This window comes from Phocoena phocoena, chromosome 5 (genome assembly GCF_963924675.1).
Source record: "Phocoena phocoena chromosome 5, mPhoPho1.1, whole genome shotgun sequence".
In the NCBI taxonomy this organism is placed as follows: Eukaryota; Metazoa; Chordata; class Mammalia; order Artiodactyla; family Phocoenidae; genus Phocoena; species Phocoena phocoena.
The window spans coordinates 68,072,758-68,097,113 of record NC_089223.1 but is presented as its reverse complement, the minus strand read 5'-3'; the positions used below and the strand labels follow the sequence as shown (position 1 = coordinate 68,097,113).

Sequence of the window (24,356 nt, the reverse complement as noted above, 5' to 3'; positions counted from 1 at the left end):
TTGTGTAAACAACTATTATAGGAAGTCGTAAATAATAAATGCTCTGACAGTTCTAAGTCATGTGTAGGGAAAGCAGTGGTGTGCTAGGGCCAATGAAATTATGCCTCCTTTCTCTCCCTAAAATATTCCAGCCTGAATGATAAATAATATGGTCACTCTGGTGATGGCTGATGGAAGTTCAGGATTACCTCTAGATGACAGTATCAGGGACTTCTCAGAAATTCTCAAATTCTCATTGGATTTAATTTGGGAACTTAGAAATGAGACATGGAAGGACATAGAAGGAATAGTATGAATATCATGAATAAATATGGAGCAGATAGAAAATGTTTTTCAAGGGAAGGTAACAAGGCAGGGAAGCAGAGCTATTTGCTTTTGGGGCAAGTCAAGCTTCAATCTTCTTTGTTTGTTTGGAGAGCTGTTCTGAGCACCATGCAACAGAATGGTTTAGCATTCTGACTCCTTCCCAATAATGCCAGTAGTGCTGCTGTGATACTGCAAAAACCTAACCACCTCCACCTGAGGCAGTTTCACCCCCGGGTGAGACCCACTGGGGTTCTTCAGCATTGTATCCAGCACCTGGCAGAGTGCGTGGCATATACAGGCACCCAATATATATTTGATTATTGGTTGAAAGAAAGATAGAAGGAAGAGAAGGAAGAAGAGAGGGGGAAGAGGAAAGAAAAGTAAATTAGTTTTAGTTGATTAGTGTGGTGATTAATTACTTCAAGGCGTATTTAGAGTAACACCTTGCTTGGTTCCAGCATCAATGAGCAATTAAAAATAAAGCTACATGTCGCAACAGGTTACACAAATAGGAAAATGTTTAAAAATTAAGTCAAAGAATGCATTATTCAAAGTATTGAAAGTCCTAACTTATCACGTCCTTCTGAATACAAGTATAATATATACATAATCAGCAAATTTGCACCATACTTACTAAATCCCTGTGGATAAAGCAGTTTCTCTCCAGATACTCCATTCCTTCACAGATATCTTGACATGCACTCAATAGCATCTCCTTCCTAAGTTTTCCTTTCCTCTCTCTGAGATAGTTAAGCAGGCAACCATTTTCCATAAACTCCGTCACAATATAAAGGGGCTTCTGCTGTATACACACTCCATAAAGCTGAACGAGCCTTGAATGAGATAACTTCCTGGTGAAAAAAACACAGACCCGAATCGTTTTTGCATTCTGAAGTGTTTGAAATCAACTGGTGATATTTACCAGCTCCATATAATGTTCATCATCAAACTATGATTAAAATTAACCCAACCACAGAGAAAGTAGAACAGTTTCCTTTCTACTTTATGTGCTGAGAAAGTGGGGTTGAGAGTTTACGCAGTACTTCCTAAGTCACTGTACATACAGGATAGTACATGTCCATGTTCTGCTTTTCTCTTTTCCATTTTGTAAGCCTTTTGCTTCCTCAGTACTGCTGCTCCTTGCCCAGTTCCTGTTCCCTGAGTTTCAACCTCCCCAACTGCAGCTGCTTAGACAAAAAATTCTGGACAGGAGGGAGGAAAGAGTGATTGATGTGCATTAAAAATATTAAATTCTGAAGAATAAAGGCATTTAAAGGAAATTTTTAGATTAAGTTGAAGACTGAAAAACATTTACCAATGTGAAACTCTTCTCTGTATTTAGTAATTACACACACACACACACACACACACACACACACGCACAAGTCCTCAAATACTGCCTGTTAAAGTACACACACTAAAATAATCTTTTTTTTTTTTTTAATTTATTTTTGGCTGTGTTGGGTCTTCGTTGCTGCACGTGGGTTTTCTCTAGTTGTGGCGAGCAGGGGCTACTCTTTGTTGTGCTGCGTGGGCTTCTCATTGCAGTGGCTTCTCTTGTTGCAGAGCAGGGGCTCTAGGCGCCCTGGCTTCAGTAGTTGTGGCTCGCGGGCTCTAGAGCGCAGGCTCAGTAGTTGTGGCGCATGGGCTTAGATGCTCCACAGCATGTGGGATCTTCCCGGCCAGGGCTCGAACCCGTGTCCCCTGCATTGGCAGGCAGATTCTTAACCACTGAGCCACCAGGGAAGCCCCCTAAAATAATCTTTTTAGTCATATATACTTCGAAAGTTTGTTTCTTCTCGACTATAGTATTCAGGTTTTAGAGAAATTAGAATTACTTACATATTTTTACTATTATAAATGTAATTAGTTCACATACTTTCCTATATGCACTGCTACTAATAAGCTACATCCAGAGATACAAACCCACAGTTGATCAACTAAAATAAAGGATCCTTTAAAAGCAATGCAGTGTTATAATAATTTAAAGAAAATGTCATGCTCCTAAACAAAAGAGCTGAAGTCAAGTTGTTTTATCTCCTATTGATGCATGACCAGGAGCAACTTATTTAAAATTTCTAAGCCTCAGTTTTTTCACATGTAAAATAAGGATAATAAAACCTGTCCTTCTTTCTTCCAATGAATATTAAATGAGATAATGTATGTGAACATATTATAAAAAGTATAAACCATGGTAAAAATATAAAGATAAAATTTTTAATTTTAGTAGAAATTTATGGGCTGAAAAAAAGACTGGTTTTCTTTCATTTTCCTAAATAATCTTTTAGCAGGTACTCTGGAAACACCATGAGTACAGGCCCCCAATTTAGGCTATATTCTAAAATATGGTAATTAAGAACACAGTAGAGATTTGAAGTTACTCTGCTAGTGCACTGGAAAAACTACACGGGATGACAATTTTGGTTAACAATTATGGCCCCTACTATAAGATCTGGCATATAGTAGTTGCTCAATAAATATTTGTTGATTATTATGTTAGCTAAGACTATGGACTTTGTACCCAGACAGTTCACAGTTTTGATTACAATTAGACACTACCAATGTTTTGTTGAGGAACTGTGGGCAAATTACATAAGTTTTCAAAATTTCCTTTTTATCATGTATAAAATTGGGGTCTTTTTTTTCCTTTTTTTAATTAATTTTTTTATACAGCAGGTCCTTATTAGTCATCCATTTTATACATATTAGTGTATACATGTTAATCCCAGTCTCCCAATTCATCACACCACCACCACCACCACCACCCGCCACTTTCCCCCCTTGGTGTCCATACGTTTGTTCTCTACATCTGTGTCTCTACTTCTGCCCTGCAAACTGGTCATCTGTACCATTTTTCTAGGTTCCACGTATATGCGTTAATATACAATATTTGTTTTTCTCTTCCTCACTTACTTCACTCTCTGTGACAGTCTCTAGATTCATCCACATCTCTACAAATGACCCAATTTCATTCCTTTTTATGGCTGAGTAATATTCCATTGTATATATGTACCACATCTTCTTTACCATTCATCTGTCGATGGGCATTTAGGTTGCTTCCATGACCTGGCTATTGTAAATAGTGCTGCAATGAACATTGGGGTGTGTGTGTCTTTTTGAATTACGGTTTTCTCTGGGTATATGCCAAGTAGTGGGATTGCTGAGTCATGTGGTAATTCTATTTTTAGTTTTTAAGCAACCTCCATACTGTTCTCCATAGTGCCTGTATCAATTTACATTCCCACCAACAGGGCAAGAGGGTTCCCTTTTCTCCACACCCTCTCTAGCATTTGTTGTTTGTAGATTTTCTGATGATGCCCATTCTAACTGCTGTGAGGTTAATACCTCATTGTAGTTTTGATTTGCATTTCTCTAATAATTAGTAATGTCGAGCAGCTTTTCATGTGCTTCTTGGCCATCTGTATGCCTTCTTTGGAGAAATGTCTATTTAGGTCTTCTGCCCATTTTTGGATTGGGTTGTTCGTTTTTTTAATATTGAGCTGCATGAGCTGTTTATATATTTGGGAGATTAATCCTTTGTCCGTTGATTCATTTGCAAATATTTTCTCCCATTTTAAGAGTTGTCTTTTCGTCTTGCTTGTAGTTTCCTTTGCTGTGCAAAAGCTTTGAAGTTTCATGAGGTCCATTTGTTTATTTTTGTTTTTATTTCCATTACTCTAGGAGGTGGATCAAAAAAGATCTTGCTGTGATTTATGTCAAAGAGTGTTCTTCCTATGTTTTCCTCGAAGAGTTTTATAGTGTCTGGTCCTACACTTAGGTCTCTATCCATTTTGAGTTTATTTTTCTGTATCGTGTTAGGGAGTGTTCTAATTTCATTCTTTTACATGGAGCTGTCCAGTTTCCCAGCACCACTTATTGAAAGGACTGTCTTTTCTCCATTGTATATCCTTGCCTCCTATGTCATAGATTAGTTGACCCTAGGTGCGTGGGTTTATCTCTGGGCTTTCTATCCTGTTCCATTGATCTATGTTTCTGTTTTTGTGCCAGTACCATATTGTCTTGATTACTGTAGCTTTGTAGTATAGTCTGAAGCCAGGGAGTCTGATTCCTTCAGCTCTGTTTTTCTCCCTCAAGACTGCTTTGGCTATTTGGCGTCTTTTGTGTCTCCATACAAATTTTAAGATTTTTTGTTCTAGTTCTGTAAAAAATGCCATTGGTAATTTGATAGGGATTGCATTGAATCTGTAGATTGCTATGGATAGTATAGTCATTTTCACAATACTGATTCTTCCAATTCGAGATCATGGTATATCTCTCCATCTGTTGGTAACATCTTTAATTTCTTTCATCAGTGTCTTATAGTTTTCTGCATACAGGTCTTCTGTCTCCCTAGGTAGGTTTATTCCTTGGTATTTTCTTCTTTTTATTGCAGTGGTAAATGGAAGTGTTTCCTTAATTTCTCTTTCAGATTTTTCATCATTAGTGTATAGGAATGCAAGAGATTTCTGTGCATTAATTTTGTATCCTGCAACTTTACCAGATTCATTGCTTAGCTCTAGTAGTTTTTAGGCAGCATCTTTAGGATTCTCTATGTATAGTATCATGTCATCTGCAAACAGTGACAGTTTTACTTCTTCTTTTCCAATTTGTATTCCTTTTATTTCTTTTTCTTCTCTGATTGCCATGGCTAGGACTTCCAAAACTATGTTGAATAATAGTGGCAAGAGTGGACATCCTTGTCTTGTTCCTGATTTTAGGAGGAAATGCTTTCAGCTTTTCACCATTGAGAATGATGTTTGCTGTGGGTTTGTCATATATGGCCTTTATTATGTTGCGGTATATGGCCTTTATTACGTTGAGGGCATATGTCTATGCCCACTTTCTGGAGACTTTTTATCATAAATCAGTGTTGAATTTTGTCAAAAGCTTTTTCTGCATCTACTGAGATGATCATATGGTTTTTCTTCTTCAATTTGTTAATGTGGTGTATCACATGGATTGATTTGCATATATTGAAGAATTCTTGCATCCCTGGGATAAATACCACTTGATCATGGTGTATGATCCTTTTAATGTGTTGCTGGATTCGGTTTGCTAGTATTTTGTTGAGGATTTTTGCATCTATAGTCATCAGTGATATTGGTCTGTAATTTTCTTTTTTGGGAGTATCTTTGTCTGGTTTTGGTATCAGGGTGATGGTGGCCTCATAGAATGAGTTTGGGAGTATTCCTTCCTGTGCAATTTTTTGGAAGAGTTTAGAAGGATGGGTGTTAGCTCTTCTCTAAACGTTTTATAGAATTCACCCGTGAAGCCATCTGGTCCTGGACTTTTGTTTCTTGGAAGATTTTCAGTCACAGCTTCAATTTCATTACTTGTGATTGGTCTGTTCATATTTTCTATTTCTTCCTGGTTCAGTCGTGGAAGGTTAAACCTTTCTAAGAATTTGTCCACTTCTTCCAGGTTGTCCATTTTATTGGCATAGAGTTGCTTGTAGTAGTCTCTCAGGATGCTTAGGTGTCTGTTGTAACTTCTCCTTTTACATTTCTAATTTTACTGATTTGATTCCTCTCTCTCTTTTTCTTGATGAGTCTGGCTAATGGTTTATCAATTTGTTTATCTTCTCAAAGAACCAGCTTTTAGCTTTATTGATCTTTGCTATTGTTTTCTTTTTTTCTATTTATTTCTGCTCTGATCTTTATGATTTCTTTCCTTCTACTAACTTTGGGTTTTGTTTGTTCTTCTTCCTCTAGTTCCTTTAGGTGTAAGTTTACATTGTTTTGAGATTTTTCTTCTTTCTTGAGATAGGCTTGTATTGCTATAAACTTCCCTCTTAGAACTGCTTTTGCTGCATCCCATACATTTTGGATCGTTGTGTTTTCAGTGTCATTTGTCTCTAAGTACTTTTTATTCCCTCTTTGATTTCTTCAGTAATTTCTTGGTTATTTAGTAAAGAATTGTTTAGCCTCCATGTGTTTGTGTTTTTTACGTTTTTTTCCCCGTAACTGATTTCTAATCTCATAGCACTGTGGTCAGAAAAGATGCTTGATATGATTTCAATTTTCTTAAATTTACTGAGGCTTGATTTGTGATCCAAGATGTGATCTATCCTGGAGAATGTTCCATGTGCACTTGAGAAGAAAGTGTAATCTGCTGTTTTTGAATGGAATGTCCTATAAATATCAATTAAATCTATCTGGTCTATAGTGTCATTTAAAGCTTGTGTTTCCTTATTAATTTTCTGTTTGGATGATCTGTCCATTGGTGAAAGTGAGGTGTTAAAGTCCCCCAATATTATTGTGTTACTGTTGATTTCCTCTTTTATAACTGTTAGCAGTTGCCTTATGTATTTAAGTGCTATGTTGGGTGCATATATACCTATATCTATATCTATATCTCTCTCTCTATATATATATATATGTATCTTCTTCTTGGATTGATCCCTCGATCATTATGTAGTGTTCTTCCTTGTCTCTTGTAACATTCTTTATTTTAAAGGCTATTTTATCTAATACGAGGATTGCTACTCCAGCTTTCTTTTGATTTCCATTTGCACGGAATATCTTTTTCCATCCCCTCACTTTCAGTCTGTATGTGTCCCTAGGTCTGAAGTGGGTCTCTTGTAGACAGCATATAGATGGGTCTTGTTTTTGTATCCATTCAGCGAGCCTGTCTTTTGGTTGGAGCATTTAATCCATTCACGTTTAAGGTAATTATCAATATGTATGTTCCTATAACAATTTTCTTAATTGTTTTGACTTTGTTTTTGTAGGTTCTTTTCTTCTGTTGTGTTTCCCACTTAGAGAAGTTCCTTTAGCATTTGTTGTAGACCTGGTTTGGTGGTGCTGAATTCTCTTAGCTTTTGCTTGTCTGTAAAGCTTTTGATTTCTCCATCGAATAGGAATGAGATCCTTGCCAGGTAGAGTAATCTTGGTTGTAGGTTCTGCTCTTTCATCACTTTAAATATATCATGCCACTCCCTCTGGCTTGTAGAGTTTCTGCTGAGAAATCAGCTGTTAACCTTATGGGAGTTCCCTTGTATGTTGTCATTTTTCCCTCGTTGCTTTCAATAATTTTTCTTGCTTTCTTAATTTTTGCCAATTTGATTACTATGTGTCTCAGCCTGTTTCTCCTTGGGTTTATCCTGCCTGGGACTCTCTGTGCTTCCTGGACTTGGGTGGCTATTTCCTTTCCCATGTTAGGAAAGTTGTTGACTATAATCTCTTCAAATATTTTCTCGGGTCCTTTCTCTCTCTCTTCTCCTTCTGGAACCCCTATAATGTGAATGTTGTAGTGTTTAATGTTGTCCCAGAGGTCTCTTAGGCTATCTTCATTTCTTTTCATTCTTTTTTCTTTATTCTGTTCTGTGGCAGTGAATCCCACCATTCTGTCTTCCAGGTCACTTATCCATTCTTCTGCCTCAGTTATTCTGCTATTGATTCCTTCTAGTGTATTTTTCATTTCAGTTATTGTATTGTTCATCTCTGTTTGTTCTTTAATTCTTCTAGGTGTTTGTTCTTTAATTCTTCTAGGTCTCTATTAAACATTTCTTGGATCTTCTCAATCTTTGCCTCCATCCTTTTTCCGAGGTCCTGGATCATCTTCACTATCATTATTCTGAATCCTTTTTATAGAAGGTTTCCTATCTCTACTTCATTTAGTTGTTTTTCTGGGGATTTATCTTGTTCCTTCATCTGGCACATAGCCCTTTGCCTTTTCATCTTGTCTATCTTTCTGTAAATGTGGTTTTTGTTCCACAGCCTGCAGGACTGTAGTTCTTATTGCTTCTGCTGTCTGCCCTCTGGTGGATGAGGCTATCTAAGAGGCTTGTGCAAGTTTCCTGATGGGAGACACTGGTGGTGGGTAGAGCTGGGTGTTGCTCTGGTGGGCTGAGCTCAGTAAAACTTTAATCTGCTTGTCTGCTGATGGGTGGGGCTGGGTTCCCTCCCTGTTGGTTGTCTGGCCTGAGGTGACCCAACACTGGAGCCTACCCAGCTCTTTTGTGGGGCTAGTGGCGGACTCTGGGAAGGCTCACGCCAAGAAGTACTTCCCAGAACTTCTGCTGCCAGTGTCCTTGTCCTCATGGTGAGACACAGCCATCCCCCACCTCTGCAGGAGACCTCCAACACTAGCAGGTAGGTCTGGTTCAGTCTCCTATGGGGTCACTGCTCCTTCCCCTGGGTTCCGATGCACACACTACTTTGTGTGTGCCCTCCAAGAGTGGAGTCTCTGTTTCCTCGAGTCCTGTCAAAGTCCTGCAATCAAATTCCTTCAAAATTTGATTCTCTAGGAATTCCTCCTCCTGTTGCCGGACCCCCAGGTTGGAAGCCTGACGTGGGGCTCAGAACCTTCTCTCCAGTGGGTGAACTTCTGTGGTATAAGTGTTCTCCAATTTGTGAGTCACCCACCCAGCAGTTATGGGATTTGATTTTATTGTGATTGCGCCCTCCTACTGTCTTATTGTGGTTTCTCCTTTGCCTTTGGATGTGTGGTATCTTTTTCGGTGAGTTCCAGTGTCGTCCTGTAGACGACTGTTCAGCAGCCAGCAGTGATTCCGAGGCTCTCGCAAGAGGGAGTGAGCACACGTCCTTCTACTCCGCTATCTTGAACCAATCTCTAAAATTGGGGTCTTAATAGAACCTACCTCATAGAAATGTGGTGAGGATTCATTAACTCATTCAATAATCCACAAATATTTGTTGAACACCAACTACATGTTAGCTATTATTTTAAGCACTCACCCGGTTGTAGAAGAGAGATAAATAAGGTCCCATTATCATGGAGCTTATGTTCTACTGGGGGAGAAACAAACCAATACACGTGAAGCTTGGGAGTAGTGACAAGTGCTTTGATGGAACTAATACAAGGTGATACAACAGAAAGCATTTGGGGGAGTGACTGCCAATTAAACAGGGTAGACAGGGGAGATCTCCTGGTAGAGGTGACATTTAAGCTGTATGCTTACAAAAAGGAAGGTAATATGCCAAGCTGTATATTCTTGGCAGATAGAGCCCAATGTATGTCAGCTATTTAACTTTTTAAAGATGAATGTATTTGCAAAAGGACATTAGAATAGGACTTTTCCTGCCTCGCTATCAAAAAATCAGGAAAAGGGCTTCCCTGGTGGCTCAGCGGTTGAGAGTCCGCCTACCAATGCAGGGGACACGGGTTCGTGCCCCGGTCCGGGAAGATCCCACATGCCGCGGAGCGGCTGGGCCTGTGAGCCATGGCCGCTGAGCCTGTGCGTCTGGAGCCTGTGCTCCACAACGGGAGAGGCCACAACAGTGAGAGGCCTGCGTACTGAAAAAAAAAAAAAAAAAAAATCAGGAGAAAAAATCAACTGTGCTCAAACCCAAGAACACATTATGTCCATCTGAAATGACTTAAAAATAAGCATGTAGCCTCATTCCTGCCTCCATAAACTGCCAGGAACTATTTCTCTTCTCCACACTCCACTCAGACACTCAAGTAACCAGAGAGCAACAACCCAAACATTCAAATAAAAAGAACTGTAGTTTATCAAAAGGGATCCTAACAATGTATTATGATATTTGAAGTAAAAGTGATACCTTTTCCCCAAAAGGTTAAACTGCCTTTATGAGATGCATAGATTTGTTTGTTTATTTATTTATTTTAATTTTTGGCCGTGGCATGCGGGATCTTAGATCTTAGTTCCCCTTAGATTCCCCTTAGATCTAAGTTCCCCTTAGATCAAACCCGTGCTCCCTGCCTTGGGAGTGTGGAATCTTAACCACTGGACTGCCAGGGAAGTCCCTAGATGCATATATTTAAACATCTCAGAAGGGGGATTTAAATTCTGATTCTTTCTTTTTGATAGGGATTCTAGTACGACTTCAACTTTCCCTGAATCATATGTCTCCCCTTCGTTCTTTTCTTATTGTACCTATTTAATCCAATACACAGGAATATAATTTTTGTCTGTCCTTTAGATGTAGGAAAACCATGGTCTGATGCAGGTAGTATCAGGGAGCAAAGGCCAGTAGGGTAACCAAGGGGCACAAGAACATCTTTGAGAAACTGATACCACTGGAAAGTTGTGTTTATCGTTAACTTCTCTCAGAATTCATTTTATTCTAAGAGGATGGAAAGAATATTTTGATAGTACTTGGAGTATGGGTTGAGAGGCCCAAGAGACACATTGCTCTGCCTTCAAATAATGGATCAAGTTAATCACCACTGGTCTTGGGGGGTTTGCTTTTGTTTTTGTCAACTGGGGTCTGCAAATTTGGAAGAGAACTAAATCGCTTTGGATAATAAAACAGAATCTAGGTAATGCCACCTGCAGTCTTCCTTTTTTACCACATTGCTTTTCCTCTAAGTAAATGTTCTCAACAAGTACTTAAAGAATATTGATTTGAATTGTGCCAAATTATTGGCCTATCCTGGTCCAGCCCAGGTTACTGACATAAACCATAGCCACAGGTTCGACTGAGGCAAAAGGCTGAATCTGGGAAATTCCAGAAGCTAAGAGCAGCATCCAATGATCTGCAAAGAGCCACTTCTGTTAGACCTCATGATTCTCGAATTCTCTGAAAGCAAAGAGTATATCCTTATATTACTATTTAGACAAAATCAAGATTTTTGCTTCTGGGAAAAGGAAAAAAATGTAGTCATTCAGCACCTATTATTGAGCTGAAAAGAATACACCTACATGTCATTTTCATAGATTATCTCATTCAGTTCACACGCTGATCCAGTGAGTGAGGTATTGTTATCCCCATTTTACAGGTGAGGAAATTGAGGCTTAGAAAAGTGAAATAACTCACCCAGGTCACACAGAGGTCAAATAATTTGCCCAGGTCCCACAACTAGCTTGGGCAGAGTTGTGACACAAATCCAGATGTGACTGACTCCAAAATCTGTGTTCTTTCTATGACACCAGGATGTTGTACGATACTTATCTGGGTATTGTATGTACTTACATCATCACTTTAGCCTCTTCAATGAAATCCTCTTCAGACATGGAGCCTTCATTGATGGCCTTGATAGCTACCTGGACATGTGCTCGCCACTGGCCTAAATAGACCACCCCAAACTGGCCGCTTCCAATCTCCTTTACAAAAGCCAACTCAGATGGATCTATCTCCCACTTTTCTGGAAAAGTAAAACATCCACATTACAAATAAGGAAAAACATGTTAAATTTTTAGAGCTAGAAAAGATTTAGGAATTTTCTCAACCTATTCTCTTCTTTTTCAGAGAGGTTTAAAAAATTTATAAATGAGTGGAAAGGACCTGTAACCATTTTTAATACTCTTATTGTGGCTTAAAAGTATAATTCCAGAATTCAAGTATAAAAATACAAACCTCACTTACTTGGAGAGGAATTATGGATATCAAAACATGCTTTCTCTTTCCAGAGAGACCCAGGATGAAACAGTTCTGTGCCTTTCTAAACTAAACCTGCCGAAACCAGACCTGGAGCCTAAATATTTATGTCCCCAGTCTGTTTTTATCCTGGTGAGTAAACTTGTGAGATTAGATAAAATTTGGGGTCCCCCATCTCAGTTTCTTTTATTGTTCCTTTGCCCACTCCCACCCCTAAAGGGCTTTCCTGCCCTTTCTCCTTTGCGAAAAGTCTAATCAATTCACCTGATAAATATTTTCAATATTAAGATTCTAACCTATATCTAAGTGTATGTTTGAAATGATGCTTGCATTACTGAATATTTCTCACTCTACAGAAGTAAATCAAGAAAAAAAGAACTGTTTTTAAAATAACCCTTTGGAAAACTGAGAATTAAATCTTAACTTTTTAGTAACCACTTTTATACAGCAACACCACCATCTGCTGGAACTTTAAAATAATGCATTTAAAAGAATTGTAATGGCCAGTGACCCCTTGTACCACCAGGCTTTGCAAGGTACTCCCCTTCCCAATAGTAGGTGTGTTTTTAAAATAACATGGGAGAATATATTCATGACCTTGGGACTGACATAGATTTGTTCAACAGAATATAACTATAAAGGAGAATACTGATAGATTAAATTTCATAAAAATCCTATTTATCAAATACACCCCATTAAGAAAATGAAAAGGTAAGCCACAGACGGGGAGAAAATATTTCTTAAAACATATAACCAACAAAGAATTCCTATTCAAAGTAAGAATAAATCGATTAGGAAAAGGCAGATAATCCTATTCTTTAAGGGTTAAAAATAACTTGAATAGTGTATTCTCTCACAAAAGAGAATATCCAAATGGTCACTGAACCTATGAGAAGTTGATCAACATAATTAGTCGTCAGGGAAATGCATATTTAAACCAAAATGAGATACCACTACACATGCACCAGATTGGCTAAAATGAAAACAGAAACCAAACCAAACCAAGCAAAAACCACAAGAATACCAAATATTGGCAAGGGCAAAGATGTGGAACAGCTGAAACGTCCATACCCTCTTTATTAAAGTATAATCTGGTATAAATTCTTTAGAAAACTGACTAAATCTGAGTATGTTCATACTCTACGACCCAGCAATTCTACTTTTAAGTATATATCCATCATTGTCGGGGCATATGTGTGTGTTAAACGTTATCAAAAGGCATACAAGAATGTTCATAATAATATTATTTAGAAAAGCCAAACATTGGTTAGAACCCGAAAGGCTATCTGAAGAAGGATGGGCAAATCCATTGCGGTGTAGTCCTGCAACGGAGCAGTTCACCGCAGTGCATGTGGACCAACCACACCCAGCATGGTGGGTGAATTCACATGTGGAAGGATGGAAGAAAGAAGCCAGACATGGATGCCCGGTGTCCAATTTCATTTATATAAGGTAGTCAAAACCAGACAACATTACTCAGGCTCTAGACTTACGAACTGTGCACTCTTCTGGATATTGAAAAATTGAAAAGTTTATTTTTTAATTAAAAACGACCATGTTTGGGCTTCCCTGGTGGCGCAGTGGTTGAGAGTCCGCCTGCCGATGCAGGGGACACGGGTTCGTGCCCCGGTCCGGGAAGATCCCACATGCCGTGGAGCGGCTGGGCCCGTGAGCCATGGCCGCTGAGCCTGCGCGTCCGGAGCCTGTGCTCCGCAGCGGGAGGGACCACAACAGTGAGAGGCCCGCGTACCGCGAAACAAACAAACAAACAAAAAAACGACCATGTTTAACTTAGATAAATGGCTAATGACAGAATTTTTAAAACATATAGTATTTATGGGGCAGAGGAATAATCTAGGCACCCATAACACCCTGAAATCACCTTTCCATCCCAATTCACAGTGACCCTGAGTCCTGCTTATCTGCTACACAATAATTGTGTTATCTTTTTTTCTTCAGTATATTCTGAGTCCCCCTAATGAGATAAATTTAAGGAAATAAAGTATCACCAAATTAGAAAGCAGGATTCTTTGGCTCTTATTTTTTCTCACAGATGTGCAACTATCACATTCACTAGAAAATAGCTCAAATCAAACTTGGTCCAAGTTCTATTCGAAAAAGGTGACAAGGACACTTTTAGCAACTCATTTTAGCAGGTTCTCTTGGGGAGAAGTCATTTCCCAGCCACCCACATAACCAGAGAGCAACAACCCAAACGTTCAAATAAAAAGAACCGGAATTTATCAAAAGGGTTCCAAATAATGTATAATGAAATTTGAAGTAAAAGTGAAACATTTTCCCCCAAAGTTTAAATACCCTTAGGAGCTGCATATATTTAAACATCTCAGAAGGGAGATTTAAACTTTGAAGAGAAATGTAGCTAGACAGACTCTACCTCAAAAGAGCTGAGAATTTAAAGAACATAGAGGGAACTTGGGGTAGGTTCTTCACTGGATTTGATTTTTACTTGAGCACATGTGCATACTTTACCATAGCTAAAACCAGCTGTGGCCGGCAAACAACTGCCCATCAGCCCAACTGGGTGGCGGAGACGGGACATGAGCCCTGGGGAGAAAAAAAAGCCAGCATTTCAGTCCTAGTTACTAGTACAAAAGAAAAAGCCAAATATACTAGAATATAGTGCTCTGGCAAAAAAGCATTCTACAGTTAGTCTGTTTGCTTATTTTTCCCATTAGAAAAACACTTTTCACAAAATAATATACGCTCATTGAACAGAAACTAAAGAATCCAAGAAAATACAAAGATGAAATAAAGGTCCCTTACAAAATCTTAGTATCCAGAGATACACTGTTATCACTTTGGAGAACATCTTCACAAAAATTTCCTTATGCGTGTTTGAAACATCTGATATGTTTCACAGAAATGTAAATGTTTTGCTCCAAGATTTTTACTCTCAAAATGTAATTGACATGTGTCAATGACTATAAATAGACCTTAATATTATTTCCAAGATTTCACTATTGTAAAATATGCTGTATATTTTTGAACATATATCTGTATGCACCTCTCAAATTATTGCCTCAGGCATAAATTCCTTAAAATGTGACTTCCTGATCAAAGAGTGTCTAGAAAGTTTGTACTAATTCATTCAACCACCAACAGTGTCTAAGTGTACCCATTTCCCCATCCTCCTCTTGAGAGTAGTTTATTATTATTTTTTAATAGCATGGTAGAGTAATGAGACTTCTCTTGATTGGGTCCACATGTAGTATTCCATAGGGTCAATTTCAGTTTTTGTTCAACAAACATTTATTATTTATTTCTTCAACTAGCATTTCTTGAAAGACTGCTTTGTGCCAAGCATTATCTAGATGGTGGGAGACAGCAGTGAGTAAGACAGCGATGGTCCCTACTCTCATGAAGCTTACATTCCAGTGGGAACAGAGAAAATAAAGAAGTACATGCACACACAAGAAGAAGCAGATGATGAGTAGATGAAGCAGATGAAGTAGAGTAGATGAAATAGAGCTTCTTTAGAATGAGTGCCCACAGAAGGCCTTTCTGACAAGACGACAGCTATGCTGCCATTGATGGATGAGTAGCCATCTTACAAGGATCAGAAGGAACAGCATTCCAGGCAGATGGAACAGCATGTGCAAAGGCTGGAAGACAGGAACAAACTTGGCCAACATAAGAACAGAAAGCAGCATTATTAAGTGCCCATTGTGTGCAAGACACTTCTCTAAGTAGATCCCAAAGATTCCAGAGGACCAAAGATGAGGAAAATGAGGACTCTGCACACAGGGGCTCCATCTCAGTGAGGGAAGACAGGCAGAGAGAGGCAATTTCAATGTAAAAGGAGTAAGTTCTGTGATGAAGATACGCAAGGTGCTCTGGGACACAGAGGAAGAGCACCTCGCACACTGTTGGATTCAAAGAAGTCTTCTGTCAGGAGATGATACCTGAGATGGATCTGACAAAAGGAGTCCACATTGTAGGCAGAGGTAGTAGCATGAGATATTGATACTTAGAGGTATGATGCAGGAAGAGCTATTTGAGCAAAGAGTGAGAGGTAGAAGGGGCAAGAAATTATACATGAGAGGTAGGTTATATTCTGGTTGTGGTCAAGGCCTTGTATGCTTTGCAAAGGAGCATTCCATCTTCCTGCAGGTGGGAGGGAGCCATTGAAAGATCCTAAATAAGGGAGTGGTGTAGTCAGATTTACATTTTGATACATCCTTCTGGCATCAGTATAGAGGATGGATAAGAGGAAGTCAACCTTGAAGGCAACAAGACCAGTGAAGAGGCCACTGTAATTATCTAAGTGAACAATGATTAGGGCAGTACTAGTACACAGGGAGAGGCAGGGACCTACATGAGACATATATAGGACATGAAATTCATTGCACTTGGAAATTAATGAGAAGTGCAAGGAGAATGGATGTATCTATTCTGACTTCCATGTTTCCAGCCCCTGTAATTGGCAAGACGATGATACGATTATCTGATGATGATACACCAGGAAGAGTAAATTTGGAAGGAAAGTAGCGGTATAAGATGAAGAGCTCCATTTCCTCATTGAAGTTCAGGGCATGTGGGATTGCAGGTATCTGTGTCTACCAGGCAGGAGAATCATGCAATTGAAGTATAGTTGATGTACAATATTATGTAAGTTACGGGTGTAGTGTAGTGTTTTGCAATTTTTAAAGATTGTACTCCATTCACAGTTATTATAAAACATTGGCTATATTCTCTGTGTTGTACAATATATCCTTGTAACTTATTTTATACATAATAGTTTGTACCCCTTAGACTTCAATTTTCTTAATGAAGTAGATGGTTGGGCAATTTACTCATGGGCAGTGGATAATACTAGAAAGGGGGTCTTGAGGAGAATGGTAAAAGTTTGAACAGAAAACAGGAAAGGATGCTTACCAGTGACTCTGAAGACCTAGTTGGGGTTAGAGCCCTCATGAAGTTGGGACTCTATAACACATGATCAAAATAAAGAACATAATAGGAATTTCCTTAAGACCCTAACACCTTCCTCTAACTTCAAAGTTTTTGTTTGCCAAATATTTTTATTCTGTGAATTACTACCAGTGGTTTAGTGATGGTTTGTCTCTCTGATAGAAAAAAAAAAAAAAGTCTGTCACTCTCTTTGCATTGTCATTACTTCTGGTAAAGAGATGGATTGTCATGAGCTAAACTGATCAGAAGTCAAAAAGTAGACGGGATAGTCATGGGTTTCAATTCACAGCCTCATCTGGATCCTCCAATGATCTAAGTTGCCTCTTTCTGGAGGAGATGACAGTCATTAAACACAGACTCTGGAGCCAGTAGGTTCTACGGCTCCAATGGTTTCAAAGATTTCTGTGAATTCAAATCTCAGTGCAAATACTTATTAACGGTGTGCCTTGAGCACAACTCATGCCTCAGTTTCCTCTTCTGTAAGATAGAGACATCAACAGCATCTACCTCGTTGGATTTCTCTGAAGATTAAATAAATAAATATACATAAAATAGGGTCTGGTCCAAAGTAAGTCTTCAGTAAATATCAACTATTTCTGAGTCCCATGCCTTTCCTCTTATCATCCTTCTTTCTCTCTGTCTTATCTCTTTTCTACTTTCTTTTCTCCCTAATAAACAGCTGCCATAGTTAGAAGTTCTCAACCCCTGTTTTTCTTTTTTTTATCATTCGATCTAGCTTTAATTTTAAAAGTTATCTGTGTGGTATTTCTTACATTATAAGAATAATTTATATACATTGTAATTTTTTAAAACCCTAGCACAATCTACAAAGCAGAAAATAAGTTTCCCTTACCCCCAGTCTCATTCCCCAGAGGTAAACATTAACAGCTTGTAATCTGTTATAATCTTATTAGTTTAAAAATTATTACCTAAACTGTAACAGGATTTTTCTATGTATGCACGTATTTCTATATATTGACTTTTCAAAAGTAAGACTATAAATATACTGTTTTGCACCTTTTTTTCTTTACTAAGCAACTTATCACTAACATCTTTTCAGGTCAGCACATCCTGATCTGCCTCGGTATTTTTTTTAACGTCACCACCACCACCACTCTGTTTCTTAAATTTTTTCTTTGAAGGAAGGGGAAAGAAGAGTGTGAAGAAGAAAACTCCTGATTCTAAGGGTTTCTATCTCTAGCCACAAATATGTCCTCACTGGCCCCGCTCAGACATGTTGCCACTTCCTCTCTAACCAAACGCCCAGTGACCATCAGGAATACCCAAGTGGACTCACTCCATAAGAGAATAAAAACTTCCTTGGATTTATTCCTGATATTTAGAACCAGTGTAATGGAAAAGTGGCCGCTTTCCAAAAGGGATTTGTTTGGGCATCACAACTTTTCATGAGAAAAATCTAAAAAAAGTACTGCAAGTACTTCAAGAAGTCAAAAGAATATGGAAGTTACAGTGGGTTCCAAATTCTATAACACTGAGGTAAGGAGATTTCCCCCCATAGGCTCAGAGTAGTCCAGTACAGGTTGGACGAGGGCTGAAGACCAGAGCTGTGGTTGTAATCGTGTTGGAACTTTCTGGAATTCTACATCTTTCCATAGATGATAGGTTTGCAAAAATAGCCATTATTACAAATTACAGCTGGGAAAGGGGGTTAAATATGCCTCTGGTATATTCAAGTCAAATAGTAACTGTGTAAGACTGTGTCCTGTGTAAAACATTTTCTGTTTTCCATACAAGAAAGAACAGACGATGAGACGTTTAAGGGTAATTTTCTATTGCAACTTTCTAAAGTTAAGAGCAAATTTAGAGGGGTAAAGAGAAAAAAGAATGAGCCTTTAGGACATTTGAAATTTTATTACATTTAGCTCCATGTAAATTTCAAGAACAGAGGCATAATGACTAAATGGCCTTTTGCTTCCTTGTCATCTATCATTTTTCCAACCTGGCAGAAATGTAAAAAAAAAAAATCAACCTACGTCTTGCCACCTGACTAGAAAAAACAAAAACGCATCAATGAGGAGGAGAATTGCACAGAAGACAGGTTGTATTTCGACTCTTAAACATTTCTACAGGGATATTTGGTCCTGTTAAGTGTCTGACCAGAGATACACTGCCTCTCTGGGGACTGGCTCCCCGACTCTCCCAGCCTGAAGTTTCTGACTTACCAGCTGCGTTGTGCTGGTGATACCAGATCAACTCGGGGATTGATTGAAAGAGGTGTCTTTCAGCCACGTACCACTGTCCTGAGTCCTTCCTTTTAATCTGATAATGTTTGATGGTAGCCTCCATACTTCTACAATCAGTAAAATTTGAGTTCATAAACAAGCAAAAGACCACGTTGGAACCAAGTCAATCATTAAGCAATAGGACTCCACCTCTAAAACTCATATCCTAGTAACACTACACATTGAAGAGCAGATAGGATTAAATTCAACAGCTGCACCCCCAGCCCAGGAAAATTCCTCAGCTATGGTACTGGGGTCTTAGATTCAAACATAACTTCAGCGAAAGTTGTCTAGGTGACAAGTCTAGTGTCCAAAAATGTACAGCTCGTAATGGACACTTATGAGCATTTATTGAATCAAGTATCAGTTCAATGAATGAATAAATGCACTGTGAGAGATGTGAGACAAAGGAGGGAGGAAAACCAGTATCGGGTGTATTGATGAGCAGGTTTGCTATGGGCAGCTGGGGCTTAATCCCTCTAGGAAGAGATGAGAGTCTGTGGAACATACCTCAGAGTCTTCCCACTAAAGTGCAAAGGAGCTGAAGGGCTTATCCTCCACTCCTCATGGATGGAGGGTCACCTAGGAAGCTAACTCTCAGGTACCTCCAGTCCACCCCTGGGGACCACAAGAACCCGCAGCCAGAGAACATCCTCAGGCAGAAAGAAACAGGAAGCTTTCTGAGTACAAGAGAGCTCTCTGCAGGGTAACCCAGGGGTAAACCAAGGTGAGGAGAGAATCGCACCAGCAGTGCCTTCTACAACTAATCAAATCTCCTTACTTGATGCTTGAGAAAAGGAGATGAGACAGTTGAAGTAATTTATCCAATGTCACATGCAGAGCTCGTTAGGGGATAAAATTTGAACCAATTAGTTGTCCCAAGTTCCAGGCCAGCAATTTTCTATGCTAGGCTCTCACTTGCATTCTCTATGTGATGGTGTCTCCATAACAATGACTGTCGCAGGGATTGCTATTTCTAGAGAGATCAAAATCACAACTGCTTACCTCCCAGCTCTTATAAACACAGAAATGGTGTAGCATCCCAAATGTCTTGAATCTCTGACAATAAATGCACCTTCTTTAGACTGCAAAACAATTCATTCATTGTACAAGTTTATTCCTTATTAGGAAGAAAGACAAACATCTCAATAATGAAAACCAAAGCTATACTGACTTACTATAAAAGGATGATACTGTTTTTACAAGTACACACAATGTTATCTCTTAAACCCTTTATAGACTTAAATGTCATAACTATAAAATAAAATATAATTGGGACAAGAATTTGCAATGCATGAGTATTTTAAAACTTTGCTCCTGATTTTTCTAAGAATTCTGCATTTGACAGCCTTGTGCCCCACCATTTAGTTATTTTTGTTCTACTGATCAAGATAATAGATAAAAATAGCTGATGAATAAGAAGAACTCTGAGACAGACTGACAGGATTGTTCTTTAGAGGAAAAGAAACAACATGGTAAGTGAGGGTGAAGGAGGCAGAGAGGAATACATCTGGGAAGATGAGGAATGGAAAGAGAGACCAGAGTTCATGATATGGATGGAAAGAGAATAGACTTGGGAGAGTCTGGAGAGAAGAGTGAGGACAGCCATTCTGCTTGCTCTAGGGGTACAGGAGAGGCATTAGGAGAAATGGCAGGAGCGAAGAATATTATAATAAGTTTGATGGTACATTATCAATTGGATCCCCATGGACATTCTTTGGGAAACTCCACTAAAGCTGAAAATTGCTTTCAAATAAGCTTAAAGTTGACGGTTTGGCTTAGTTTGATACCGTAAAAAAAGTTTTCCCCTTATTAAGTGCACTTACACTCATGAAGAGGAAAATATCTCAGAATCTTGGCAGACCCGTGAAAGCTTACACTTATCAAGTGCTGGTGGGTTGCTTGAGAACTGCACGATCCAAACAGCATCTCCTCAAGATGAACGTAATACATCTTCTCCTTCTCTTTCCAGATGCTTACCAAGAAACAAGCCTCATTTTCTGGTCAAATTTTTGAACCAATTGAAAAGAATAGAGAGCCCAGAAATAAACCCACGCTTATATGGTCAAATAATCTGTGACAAAAAAAGACAGGAATATACAATGGGAAAAAGACAGCCTTTTCAATAAATTGCAATGGGAAAACTGGACAGCTACATGCAAAAGAATCAAACTGGGTTACTTTCTCACACCATATACCAGAATAAACTCAAAATGGATTAAAGACTTAAATGTAAGACCTGAAACCACAAAAGTCCTAGAAGAAAACACAGGCAGTATGCTCTCTGACATCGGTCTTAACAACATTTTTTTGGATTTGTCTCCTCAGGCAAGGGGAACAAAAGCAAAAATAAACAAATAGGACTATATTAAACTACAAAGCTTCTGCACAGTGAAGGAAACTATCAACAAAATGAAAAGGCAGCCTACTGAATGGGAGTAGATGTTTACAAAAGATATATCTGAAGAGGGGTTAGTGTCTAAAATACACAAAGAACTCATACAACTCAACATCAAAAAACAAACAATTCTATTTAAAAATGGGCAGAGGACCTGAATAGACATTTTTCCAAAGAAGATATACAACAGACCCATGAAAAGATGCTCAACATCACTAATCATCAGGAAAATGCAAATCAAAACCACAACGAGATATCACCTCACACCTGTCAGAATGGCTGTCATCAAAAAGACAACAAATAACAAGTGTTGGCAAGGATGTGGAGAAAAGAGAACACTTGTGTACTACTGGTGGAATTATAAATTGGTGCAACCACTATGGAAAATAGTATGTAGATTCCTCAAAAAATTTAAAATAGAACTACCATATGATTCAGCAATTCTACTTCTGGATATTTACCTAAAGAAAACGAAAGCACTAGTTTGAAAGGATATATGCACACCAATGTTCATAGCAGCACTATTTGCAATAGCCAAGATATGGAAGCAACCTAAGTGTCCATCAACAGACGAATGGATAAAGAAGATGTGGTACATATATATACAATGGAATATTACTTAGCCATAAAAAAAGAATGAGATCTTGCGATTTGTGACATGGGTGGACCTAGAGGGTGTTATGCTAAGTGAAATAAGCCAGACAGAGAAGGACAGATACCATATGATGTCACCTATATGTGGAATCTAAAAAGCAAAGCAAACAAGCCAACAAAAGAAAAACAGACTCATAGATACAGAGAACAAATGGGTGGTTGCCAGATGGGAGGGGGTTGGGAGGGGGCATGAAATAGGTGAAGGGGACTGCATTACAAACCTCCAGTTATAAAATAAATAAGCCACAGGGATGTAATATACAACATAAGAAATACGGTCAATAATATTGTAATAACTTTGTAAAGGGACAGATGGTGACTTAACAGTGATCATTTCATAATGTATGCAAATATCAAATCACTATGCAGTACACCTGAAACTAATATAATATTGTGTGTCAACCATATTTCAATTAAGAAAGGAAATTCAAATTAAAATGAAAAAATCTAGAAATTAATAAGGAAACACTACATATCAGGACCTCTGTTATATCGGTCAGGCAATACTCAGAAATAAATTCACAGTCTCATTATTTATATCAATAAATGAAAGGAATACAAAATAAACAGATCCAACTCAAGAAGTTAGGTTAAGAATTATAAAATAAACCCAAGTAAAGTAGAAGAAAAGATCTAGAGACTGTCATATAGAATGAAGTAAGTCAGAAAGAGAAAAACAAATATCATATATTAACGCATGTATGTGGAACCTAGAAAAATGGTACAGATGAACCAGTTTGCAGGAAAGAAGTTGAGACACAGATGTAGAGAACAAACGTATGGACACCAAGAGGGGAAAACCACAGTGGGGTGGGAGTGGTGGTGTGCTGAATTGGGCGATTGGGATTGACATGTATACACTGCTGTGTATAAAATCGATGACTGATAAGAACCTGCAGTACAAAAAAAAACAACTAATACTAATCTTTCTTTGGGTTATTTGTATGGAAATATGTTAATATAAATGTTTCAGACATTACATGAAATTTCTAAAAATCTTATATGTTCTGACATAACGATATAAGTCATAATTCTAGTTATTAATTTAAAATGTATATCTCAGAAATAACTACATTTCCTTATCAATTGCATTATTCTAAAAAAATAAAGACAAAAGCAGAAAATAATAAATTATAAAAATATAATACAGCAAGTAATTAAATTCAAAGTCTGGTTGCCTAGGGAAAAACAATAAAATAGATAAACTACTACTTAACCTAATCAATAAATAATGGGGTGAATCTATTAAAAAATAAGTCACAAGCATCCAGAAAAAAATTAAAGAATCTTCTTGACTCTATAAAATACATTTGAAAACTTGAATAAAATGGGTAATTAGCTAGCAAAACATAAAATTTATCAAAATTGATTCCAGAAAAGCTAGAAATCTTACTGGACCAATTGAACTGAAACACGGATAAGGTTTTAAAAGAGCTACAACATTAAAAAGCACCATAGTTACACCTTGTGATGTTACTAAATCTTAAAGAAATGATAGATCAATTAAATAATTCCAGAACATATGAAAGAAGAAAAACTTCTAAATTATACAAAGTGGTTTAACATCCATACCAACAACACAGCAAAGATTGTGTACAAAAGGGAAAACAACTAACCAGTCTTCATTTATATCAATGCAAAAATCCTAACTAGGGGCTACCCTGGTGGCGCAGTGGTTGAGAGTCCACCTGCCGATGCAGGGGACGCTGGTTCGTGCCCCGGTCCGGGAGGATCCCACATGCCGCGGAGCGGCTGGGCCTGTGAGCCATGGCCGCTGGGCCTGCGCATCCGGAGCCTGTGCTCCGAAACGGGAGAAGCCGCAACAGTGAGAGGCCCACGTACCGCAAAAAAAAAAAAAAAAAAAAAAAAAAAAATCCTAACAAACTGAATCCAGTAGCACAATAAAAGAATAATATACCATGACCAAGAGGGATTACATACAAGAATGCACAAGTAATTTAATATTAGGGATTTTATTAATATGATTCATCATTTAATAGATCTGAGGAGAAAAATCTCATCAACAACTCCATAGATGTTGAAGAAGCATTTGACAATTTCAACTTATATTATCAGGATTTTCTTATTTTTTATAAAATGGTAATATATGTGTACTTCTTTAACACAATAGCCCTTATTTACTTTAGTCCCAAGTCCAGCATCATGTTTTATGTAGAAATCATTCTAACTAAAACCAGGAAAAAAGAAATACCCACTGTCAGCCCTGGTATTTAATTCTGTTCTGAGATACTAGCCAGTGCAATTAAATGAGGCAGAAATTAGCAACACTGATTTAAAATTGTAAAAGAGGGTTGAAATAATCACTGTTTGTTGCTGATAAGATTACATACCTGAAACCCAAGAGAATTGCCTGAAAAAATACTACAAAAATTTTTTGAATTCATCTAAGTCATCAGTTACAAACTAATTCACAGAAATCAAGAGCTTTCAAAAGTAAAAATAACAAGATAAGCCCATTTATAATAGCAACAAAAAGATAAAATACCTTAAAATAAA

General features: G+C 38.1%; 1 protein-coding gene across 1 annotated transcript in view; it reads right to left on the bottom strand.

The window, feature by feature from the left end:
- Positions 1-24,356, bottom strand: part of TXK (TXK tyrosine kinase) — a 47,338-nt gene that overhangs the window by 9,140 nt on the left and 13,842 nt on the right. The window contains exons 6-10 of the mRNA XM_065878175.1: positions 19,793-19,872; positions 18,728-18,855; positions 14,103-14,177; positions 11,208-11,379; positions 941-1,157 (exon numbers count right to left, since the gene is read on the bottom strand). Of these exons, the coding sequence (XP_065734247.1) occupies positions 941-1,157; positions 11,208-11,379; positions 14,103-14,177; positions 18,728-18,855; positions 19,793-19,872 (672 nt within the window). The remainder of the gene's footprint in view (positions 1-940; positions 1,158-11,207; positions 11,380-14,102; positions 14,178-18,727; positions 18,856-19,792; positions 19,873-24,356) is intronic.